Genomic DNA, 10,878 nt, shown 5'->3' on the forward strand with positions numbered 1-10,878 from the left:
TGTCAGGGCCAGCTGACTTGAAGATATCCAGCCTCTCAAGGTGTTCCTTTACAAGGTCTGCATTGATGGAGGGCAAGGGATCTCCCTCACCTGGACCTCCCTGTCCTGTAGAGGGCATGGGTGTCCCATGGGACTGATGAAAGACCGACGCAAAGTACCCATTTAATAAGTTGGCTTTCTCCTGGGCGTCAGTTGCCCCATCTGGTTTAGCAGGGGTCCAATGTTGCCCTTGCTTTTTCTCCAGCTCCCCACATATCTGAAAAAGTACTTTTTATTGTCCTTGATATTTGATGTTAGTTGGAGTTCAGTTGCAGCCTTGGCTTTCTTGGTTTGCTCCCTGCAGGACCGGACCAGTGAAGAATATTCCTCCTTGGAGGTGAATCCCATCCTCCATCCTTTGTAGGCCTTTTTTTTAGCCTTAGGAGGTCTGCTAGATCCCTGGGGAGCTGGCGGGGACAGGGCTGCTGTGCCCTCTTGCTGCCTTTCCTCTGAGATGGAATAGAATTAGCTTGTGCATTGAGGATCACTCCCTTGAGAAGCAACCACTCTTCCTGAACTCCCCTCCCCCTGGGGTCGTGGTCCCTTAGGGCCTCACTGACAAGCCTCCTGAGCTTGTCAAAGTCGGCTTTCCTGAAGTCAAGGACTTCTGTGTTGCTGCCAGCTTTATGGTGGATGGTAAAGGTGATCAGCTCGTGGTCGCTGTCACCCAGCTTCCCATCGATCACTGGGTCACCGATTCGGTCATCCCCAGTAGCCAGTACCAGGTTGAGCAGCACTTTACCTCTCATTGGCCTGTAGACTTCTTGAGTCAGGTAGAGGTCATCCACGCACGATAGGAAGCTTTGCAACTGCTCGGATTTTGCTTGATCGTGATCCTCCCACAAGATGTCTAGGTAGTTAATGTCACCCATGACAACCATGGTCCTGGAGCATGTGGCCTCATCCAGTTCCTGGGTGATCTCCTTGAAACCTGGCATGTTTCATGGCCTCAGAAGTGGCTACCATGCCTGCTGTTTCCATCCTGCTCTTGACACACGCACAAAGTCACACGTCACGAGTTTTGGTTTGAACAGTTTGAGGTGCAGTTAAAACAAAAAACCTTGCACCTATCTCCTTGAAATGTGGCAGGCTTCATGCCCTCAGAGGGGGCTACCATTCCTGAAATTTTCATCTGAATCAGGCAAGAAATGACAAAGTTATAGGCGTTTAACTTATAGTTCACTTATAGTTAACATTATAGCCTATGCCCTCTATGAAATCACTGTCCCTCCAAAATGGCTGAATCTGAAACTGAATCGAACAAAGCTGTTTCGCACAGCCCTACTGAGCAGTAGCACCGATTAACATCTTTTTTGTGACACTACTGTGCAGTAGCCTAGTGCTACTGTTCACTAGTGTCATGGCACAGTTGTTGCCGCGCGAGGCTCCTGTGCAGTCAACATCTCATATAGATGTGACCACTGAAATCTCTTCCTCCCAAAGTTTTGCATGTGTCTGGATCATCCATACTGGATATCATGTACTGGCAACTAATTGTAGAACTGCTTTTGAAATACTGATGAAACTAAGGGGTCTATGAATGGGCACCTTCATGATCATGAGGAATAAAATGCAGATTACTAACATAGCAAACACTAGGCTTCTGGCCTTCGTATTTGCTATAATCAGGTCCTTGAGCAAGACAACCTCTGTGTGCACCAGGCTGTGTGTCCCACAGGAGGCAGGGGCTGGGAAGGTGTACCTTTTTCTTACTGTGTATATGTGTGTTATCTGCAGTGGGACTCCAAAAGCCTTGTCATGGGCTCACTATGGGCAGGGGTCTGGTCCAATCCTGCTGGATGAAGTGGAGTGCTCAGGGAATGAGTTCTCACTGGACCAGTGCAAGAAGAATGACTGGGGACAGCAAAATTGTGACCACATTGAGGATGCGGGGGTGTCCTGTGATCCCTTCACAGGTACAGACTCATCTCTCCTCCCCATATGCTACCTCTTTATAGCCTATCCCAACCCGTTTTCCACAAGCCTCTCCTCAAGTGTAGCCTATATTACCTCCTCTGGTTTCTCACAACCCCTGGGTGTGCAGCTCTTTCATGCCACACTGTTTGGGGGCAGGGAGCAAGGCACAGGCAAAAAGGATTCAACACCAGACTAGATAGCTTCCCTGCTGCCTTGCATTGGTGCAGGCAGAGACCACTGTGAGCTCTAGGCCAGGGGTGGCCAGAGTGACTCACCCTGGGAGCCACATCTGATCCTCCACTGAAGTTCAAGAGCTGGAGAGTCTGGGGCGGGAGGGGTGCTGAGTAACCTAGAGTGGAGGTGACAAACCCCTCCTCCCCCACACTGCTTTCCCTGCAGGGAGCACACCCCAAGGTAAGCAGCGCGGCTGCAGCCTCCAACCTGGCAGCCTGGCACTTGAGCCGGCAGTCCCAGAGGGAGAGAAGGAGGTAGGAGGGTGGGCTCAGGACACACTCCCTGCAGGGAAAGCTGGAGCAGTGGGAGGTGTCAGGCTTTGCTGTCCCCCAGAGCCACCTCGGGGAGAAGTGGGTGGGGCTTTGGCCAATTTCCAGAGAGCTGCAAGTACTGTGCCAGTAAGCCGCACGCAGGTCTTGAGCCATGGTTTGGTAGCCATGGCTCTAGACTCTCATTTGTAGGTGGGCATGTCTGTGAAGCTAGTGTGTAAAAGTGGTGGGGTCTTTGTCTCCTGAACCCCCTTCCCCCCCAATGCACGCATGCTGTAGGCTGTATGCAAACTTCAGCATGTAGAATGAGAAGGGACAGCTCGGCTCCCAGGCTAACTGCTTTCCTCCCCCACCCCTTGCAGAAGGCACTGTCAGGCTGACAGGAGGCAACACCCCCAGTGAAGGAAGGGTAGAGGTTTATTACAATGGAGACTGGGGCACCGTGTGTGATGATGGCTGGACAGACCTCAATGCCCAGGTGGTTTGCAGGCAGCTTGGCTTCAGGTACTGAAATGATGGCATTTCTACAAGGAGACTCTATTCCCTGTTGTCCAGGTCTCAGCTTCATGTTTGCTTGCTGGGAAAGCTGAGCTTTGCTCTCTCCAGCCTGGTCTTTGTTAGAGGACCGATTATTGCAGGGGCAGGCTATTATTTTGGGCGGAGGGCTGCTTACCGAGTTTTAGCAAGCTGTTGAGGGCCGCATGGGTAGCCCTGCCCCTTGACAGGGGCCCCACCCCCGGCTGCAATCTTGGGACTGGAAGTCCTGCTCCTAACCTCTGACCTTTGCCACTGGAAGTATCTCCCCTTGCCCCTAGAAATACTCCTTTGTGGAAGAAGGTTTGCCATCTTAGAATGGGGGGAAAAAAAACCCAAAACAAATTATATATTAAAAAATCAAACACCCATAATAATATATTTTAATTAATTAAAAAAAAATTGCCCTCAGTGTGTGTTTGTGCTGTATATGTAGAAGTGATTGCATAATAGCTCAAAATGCAAGCTTACTCTTGTATAATGTGTGGGGTGTGCAGATGTGTCAGGGGGATATGGGGGGTTTGTGGGGCTGTGTGTGGGCAGAGCTGACCCGAGCAGGGTGTGGGGCCACACCCCAATCTTGCGTGCCCTGGTAAAAAAAATTGCCCTCAATGTGTGTTTGTGCTGTATATGTAGAAGTGATTGCATAATAGCTCAAAATGCAAGCTTACTCTTGTATAATGTGTGGGGTGTGCAGATGTGTCAGGGGGATATGGGGGGTTTGTGGGGCTGTGTGTGGGCAGAGCTGACCCGAGCAGGGTGTGGGGCCACACCCCAATCTTGCGTGCCCTGGATGTGAAGAAGCTGCCACTGCCAATGGCAGCAGCAGCAGAGGATGGGGGTAGCAAATGGCTGGATGCAAAGCTAGCGGCGGTGGAGCGGAGTCTCCATGGCCGCTCCACCCAGCTCTGTGGGGCTCCCTAAAGTGCGTGGCCCAGGGCAGTCACCCTGATTCGCCCCCGCTCCAGGACAGCCCCGTTTGTGGGTATAGGATTTGTAGGGTGTGTGACTGTGTATGGGGGAGGGTGTGGCTATGGGGAGATGCAGGACAGCTGTGTGTGGGCTCCAAGTGGCTGCACCTGGAAGCACTGGCAGTGGGAAGGGGAGTGGCCACTTTCCCCCCATGCCTAGCAGCAATTTGTCCCATGCTGCTGCTGTCCAGCCCAGATAAGCGAGCGCAGGGCACGTGTGGTCAAGGCTCTGTGCACTGGTCCCCACCTGTTCCACGGGGCTGGGGCAGAGGGGACTGGGAGCGAGCGGGAGTGCTGTGACAGCCAGGTGGGAGTGCAGGACCCACGCCAGTGTCCTGGGGCCAGTGCCGGCAGGGCCCAGAGCAAGGAAGCAGGGGCGTCGGGTCCCGGCCAGCAGGGACTCTGTGGAGTCAGGCCAGCTCTCCTCTCTCCCTGCTGGCACAGCCCAGCCCAGCTCCATAGACTCCTGCCAGCCTGCACCCCACACTCCTGCTGGCCTGCTCTGGACCCCACCGGCACTGGCCCCAGGACACCAGCATGGGCTCATCACTCCCCCACCCCTGCCACTATTTTCTCCACTTTCCTGCCCGCCTGCCAGCCATTCTGTATCATGTGGCTCCAAGCTGCATGGCCATGATGGCAGGACTCAGCAGGAGCTGGTGTGACCCCTAGGACTGGAGTGATCGCCCGCAGTCCTCCGCCCGCTGCCCCTTTTCTTCTTACCTGAATTTCTCACTCTGGCACAGGGAGGCATGAACAGCCCCACGGTCCCAAGCCAGAAGCTTCTGCTAGACAGGGGCTTCCGGCTGGGTGGGTGCAGGGCCTGGCAGGCCTTGCTGTTAAAGGGTCCTACCATGGCTTCCCCTGGGTCCTACTGCCCCTGTCTCCTATCATCTTTGACAGGCAGCCAGGGGCAGATAAATATTAATTTTCTAAATTTGGGGGGGCTCTGTGGGCCAAATAGAATGGCCTGGCAGGCTGGATCTGGCCCATGGACTGTATTTTGCCCACCCCGAATTATTGTGTGATCACCCTTCATGGGAAAGTGGAGTCCTTAGTACCTCTGGTATCTTCCAGCTTAAAGATCTTTAGGTTCATGCAGAGAGCAGGGTACAAGCCTGATGCCACCTGCATGGATTCCTCCCCCTTTAAGATAGAAATGTTTTCAAAGTCCTTAAATCTCCAACTGTATGAACTCAAGCTGTCATTCAGCTGTATCAGTACTGCAAAAGGGGACTGCCCAGGAAAACTGGGTTGGTGTTAGAGATTCAGCAAACAGTATTTCCTTTTAAACCAGGGCTGAATGAAGCTCCATCAAGATACAAGGGGAAGTGTCTTTGGGGGAAAGTTTTAAACTAGTGTGCTGGCCAACAGGGACCTCTAAAGTTTCATTTAGACATTTGTGTACCGATTGGGATGTACTTGTAGGAGCCCAGCTTAGGCAGCTGGCAGAATGAAATCTGATTTCTGTCTTGCAGTTTCAAATGGATATATCATTCTGCCCTTTTTATACTAGGCTGTTCTGTAGGCTGTTTACCAGAGATGGTTCCATTTCAGTGCTAGGTGAAACAATCCCTGTCTGCACAAAATGCATAAGAGAGTATAGAAATATATGATATTTTAAACCAGCCATTGAATTTTTTCAAACAATAAAACTGCTTCTCTCTGCCACTCTCCTCACCCTCTGCACTTGGTGTCATGTCTATGAGCCAGCCCTAGCAAGAACTGCAAAGCAAGTAGTGGTGTGGAGAGATGAACAAATTACACAGAGTTAACAGAGGCAGGGGAATTTACTAAGTGAACACTGATCCTTGGCAACTGGTTTGTGTGTCCACACTATCCCACAGTAAGAAGAGGCTAAGCCACAGTCGTTTAGCAGTTCTTTCATTTAAAGGTTAGCTGTCCCACTTTTCACTGTCACTTCCACTTATCAGAGGATACAATGGACACACAAATGGTTCACAGATCACCTGCCCTCACACCCTTTAATTCAGTGTTATGTAAGGTTAAAAAAAAATAGGACTGTTTAGTCTGGAGAAGCCAAGAGTTAGGGGATTTGATAATAGTTTTCAAATACATAAAGAAGATGGAGATAGACTTTTGTCTGTGGCTCTAGGGCAGTGCTTCCCAAACATTGACAGATTGCGCACCACCAATTTAAAATGATACAACCTTAAAGTATCACCAGCAATTTTTTCAGTTAAAGTTTAAGTATCAGCAGCAAATTTTTCTCATATAAAGTAATTATAATAAATCTGTTAATGCATACTAGACAGGTTGTTTGTGTACCACTGGTGGTACCCATACCACAGATTGGGAACTGCTGCTCTAGGGGATGGGACTAGGAGCAATGGACTGAAACTGCAGCACAGGAAATTTAGTTTGGAGATTAGGAAGAAGTTTCTCACTGTGAGGGCATTTTTAAGCATTGGAGCAGGCTCTCTAGAAAGACTGTGGAATCTACATCTCTGAAAATTTTCAAGAGCAAGTTGGACAGACACTTGACTGGGATGGTTTAGTCAGGGATGATCCTGCCTTGAACAGGGGGGCTGAACTAGATGATTTTGTGAGGTCCCTTCCAGCCCTATTTAGCTTTTCCTGTACTGTCTGTCGTGTCAGTGATGGTCGGTCTATCCTGGGTTAGGAAAGTTACTTTCCACCAATAATTTGACATAATCACCTCAGCCTCCTTAGCTCTATAGGTTCTTCAGGATGCATGGCTGCTGTTGGATCTGGGCCTTGGGTCAGCACACAGGATTCTGGAGAATAGTGAAAGAGGACTTTGATTGACATGTTTCATTCCTTTTCCTAGTGGCCCTGCTTGCCTGGCTGGTGAGGGGGAGTATACAGCTGGCCTAGGCTTTATTCTCCTGGATGATGTGGGCTGTAAAGGCACAGAGCTGTCCCTCCTGGACTGTCCTCACAGCAACTGGGGGCAACACGACTGCTCACATGCTGAGGATGTAGGCATCCGCTGCTCTCCTGAGAACAACAAGATCTTGGATGGGACCTTGGGTAACTTACTCTATCTCTACCTCTGACTGTGGAGGGTGGGGGCAGTAGCTTGAATTTCCATGCCTCGTTGGGGGCCCAGGCAGGAACCCGAGCTCTTCCTGCTCTCTGGGCTGTTGCACAAATAGGTTTGCTTCCAAGAAAAGGGGTTCTGTTGCTTCCTGGTTTAGGAAAGCACCTGCTAGGAAGAGTTCTAGTTGTCTTGTAGTTGGATCACTGAGCTGCTGTCTTCAAGTGCTCAACATGATGCACAACAAGAACCTTTTCAGCTGCTGCCCACAGCATGTGTCTATTAACACATGCTCAGCACTGCCACTGGTCAGTTCCCTCTTGCTGCCATGCCCCTCCCATGATTCCACTACATCTTCCCCTCCCACACCATGTTGGGCTGGCTTCCCTTTCCCTTCATGCAGTTTGGTCTTCCAGATCAGAGTGAATTCCATGGGCCGTGACTCCAGTGTATAAAAAGAAACTGCATCTGCCAAAATGAGTCCTGGGGAGCTGTTAGTATGGGAGGGTGACCCTCCATCTGGAATCCCATTGCTCAACAGTGGGATATTTAGGCCTTGTTTCCACAGGAATGTTGATCTAGCTAAATCAGTTCATTACTGTAACAGGTCACCCGCCCTAGCGCCATCTTTCTGGTCATCTGCGCCTTACATGGGGCGCCCTTGGAGCCTTTGGAATTCTTCTGTCCTGCCCTGATCTCATCTGCCATGTCTTGATGGAAATTATCCATCAAGCGGGAGACTACCTATTAAATTGGGTATGTTGGGGTCTCTCCTAGGATGGCATGACCCCCTTTTTTCTCTAGCTAGGCCTCCCCATCCAAACCCACTAAACAGGGTTTGACTCCGAGGCTCTAGCTTTTTCTTCCAGTGCCTGGAGGCTCGTGGCCCCCTTTTCTGCTCCCTTCTGGAGCCTGGCCCAGAGGCACAGGCACTGGCCCTACAGCCAGGGGGCCACAAGTTCAAAACCAGAGTGTAACCCCAAACCCGCACCCTATCAGTCTAAACAAAAACAAAAAAACACCCGCAAAATATAGTTGTGCACCAGGTCTCCCTGGCCTTTTTAAGATCATCCTTCAAGTGCTAGGGTTTGTCATCCCAAACTGCGCTGTTACTGGCACTTGGGCTCTCCGCAGCCCTGTCTTGCTCTGTGCCTCACTGGCACTGGGGTCTGTGCCCCCCTCCCCCCAAAAGCTCCACCCTCACTGGTGCTAGATTCCCCACTCCATAGTGGGTCCCCAAAATGAGGCCTCCTCCATCCCCTAATAGCCTCACCCAAACCACCAGTATTATACAATAATCACACCAAAAAAATAATAACTGTAGCAAAGCAGCAGGTCAGCTTATGTGAACCTGTTTCATGCTTCAGCTCCTCACCATCAGCTAGTCTGGGCTGTGGTGCAGCCGCCATCTCTCAGGCGCTTTCATAGCTTCCCCCTTCCTGCCATGGACTGCTCCCCAAGCTTTTTCATGGAGCTCTCAGAGGCACTACTTCCCCTTCACCTGCTGCCTTCCTACTGCCCTTCAACCCAGGGTTCTTATAGTCTTGTCTCTTCCAGTCAGCTGACTAGCTGTCCAGGTTCAGCATTTAACCCCTTCCTCACCAGCCCTCTGTGCCCAGAAAGTTCTGGCCTTAAAGGGGCGAACCTGCTTCCTTGTTACAGGGCTAGGGTTCCCTGTTACAATCACTTGCAGGGACAAGTGGATGCTAGCTTCTTGGAGATCAGGGGCTGCTTAGATCAGAACCAGAGTCCACCATAGGGTGACCACATTTTTAAAATGTAATGGTGGGACACCTGCCCACCCCCCCACCCACTCCACCAGCTGCACCACTGGAGTAGAACCAAGTGGGATAGGGTGGGGATGGATGTGGGCTGCAGGCTTGGGGCTTCCCACCCTGCTGCCCTTTCCCTGGGAGCCCTGTACTGGCTGCATGCCCCCTGCTGGCCCAGCAGCAATGGGAAGCAAAATTCCACACCACTGCTGCCGCCAGTGCTACCAGATGGGCGGGGGTGTGCCTTGCCATGGCAGCACAGGGGCTCTCAGGGGGAGGACTGCAGGGCGGGGAGCCCTGAGCCCACAGTGAGCAGCTGGCATCCACCCATGCACAAATCAGAGGGGGGGGCACATGCTCCCCATGCTCTCCCCCTGCAGAGTGCGTACAGCGGCAGGGAAATGCCCCCCCTCAAATGCCCCACACCCCTGGACGAGCTGCCCGTGGCTCTGTCCCACTCCACACAGTCCTGGCTCTGTCCATGCCCCCATCCCCTGCCTCACTCCCTTCCTTCCTCACTGTGGGGGCCTTGATCTGCCACCCCATCTTCCCCCCCCTCCCCCACATAGACTTACCTGCAGGGAGTTGCTCTTCACTGCTGCTGAGCTGTTTTCCCAGCCATGTGCATGTGTGCGGGTATGTACATGCATGTGGCGCCCCATGTGTCCCACTCCCAGCAGCCCCTTGCAGGCTGGAATGCTGCCAGCCTGCAAGGGGAAACCAAAGTTGTTCATTCCCTGCATGATGCTGCAAATCAGGGACAAATGGTGTCACGGAATCATGCAGCCTGGGACTGGGACTTAAGGTTTCCATTGCAGGACTGTCCCACCCAGTTTGGGACAGGTGGTCCCCCTAGTCCACAAATGGCAGTTGCTTCTCTTTAATTGCATTGGTTTGTAGCTGAGCTTAGTGGAGTTGGTACAACTTCCTTGCTTAGACATGGCCTGATTCCCCATCACTTTCCCTGCAACAGGCACTTCCTAGCCTTCCAGCTGGGTTTTGCCATTTATGCAGAAGCAGCATTCTGGTTTTTCCCAGGTTGTAGAGTTCTCTCTCCCCACTTATCTCATTATATTTCCAAGGTGTGTGTGAGCTTGCCTTTACTTGGCTTTGTACTTGTCATCTTTCCTTCCCCTTAGGGCCATTTGTTTATTTCCATCTTCATTCAGCTTCTGGAATGCAACACTGTGTGTTGAGTTAACTATGATGCACCATGTCTAGGAGGTAGGAGGGAGGAGGGGAAGGGGGGTGGGTAGGACATTGCTATATAAATAAAACTGTTGTTGTTTCCTACCACTTTGTCACTACTGTGGCGTTTGGCCTTCTTACTCAACATATTTATCTTTGTGATGTTCACTGTGCCCATTCCCCTGCAGGGCCCCCTGTGCGGCTGGTGGATGGAGAGAGCACAAAGGAAGGGCGGGTAGAGGTGTTCCTGAATGGCCAGTGGGGCAGTGTCTGCGATGATGGCTGGACAGACAGGGATGCCATGGTGGTTTGTAGGCAGCTGGGATACAGGTAAGAGGTCAGCAGGTGCACCATAAAGGAACTCTAGACAGGAGTCATTTCCTTCTGATTCATCCCTTCCAGGGAAGAGATTTGTGTTCTTTTCCTTCTGTTTGAGCACTGCTGTGTATAAAGGAGAAAGTGCTGCCCTATTCCCTTCTATCCTGGAGCATTGCATCTGTGGAACTCTGGGACCACTGCAGGAATGGAGTAATGCATGTGGCTAGAGATAAATCATTGTCATAAGAATGTTTTGCTATACTGAGTTCCCATGCTTTGTGTTCATAGTAGATTGGCCATCCCATCTCATTTCAGTGGCACGGCAAAAGCCAGGACAATGGCATATTTTGGGGAAGGGCATGGACCCATCCACTTGGACAATGTGGAGTGCAGTGGCTCAGAGCGTGCTTTGGGGGAGTGCACCAAGTCTGACAGTGGGATTCACAACTGCTGGCACAGTGAGGATGCTGGTGTGATCTGCAGCTATAGGGAAGAGAAGGCCCAGGACATCAGTAATGAAGGTGCGGTGCCTGCTTATTCTGTCCCTTGCCCTGAAGAGCCTTTTCTGTGCGTTACAGGAGTTATAAGAACTCTGGCTTGTGCTCCGTCACTCT

The 10,878-nt window shown here is 51.4% G+C and overlaps 1 protein-coding gene across 1 annotated transcript in view; it reads left to right on the top strand.

Annotated features, from left to right (window-relative positions):
* Positions 1–10,878, top strand: part of LOC102382778 (neurotrypsin-like) — a 55,228-nt gene that overhangs the window by 25,781 nt on the left and 18,569 nt on the right. The window contains exons 8-12 of the mRNA XM_025212631.1: positions 1,777–1,955; positions 2,822–2,963; positions 6,777–6,979; positions 10,135–10,276; positions 10,580–10,785. Coding sequence (XP_025068416.1) covers positions 1,777–1,955; positions 2,822–2,963; positions 6,777–6,979; positions 10,135–10,276; positions 10,580–10,785 — 872 coding nt within the window. The remainder of the gene's footprint in view (positions 1–1,776; positions 1,956–2,821; positions 2,964–6,776; positions 6,980–10,134; positions 10,277–10,579; positions 10,786–10,878) is intronic.

Source organism: Alligator sinensis, unplaced genomic scaffold, assembly GCF_000455745.1.
Source record: "Alligator sinensis unplaced genomic scaffold, ASM45574v1 scaffold109_1, whole genome shotgun sequence".
In the NCBI taxonomy this organism is placed as follows: domain Eukaryota; kingdom Metazoa; phylum Chordata; order Crocodylia; family Alligatoridae; genus Alligator; species Alligator sinensis.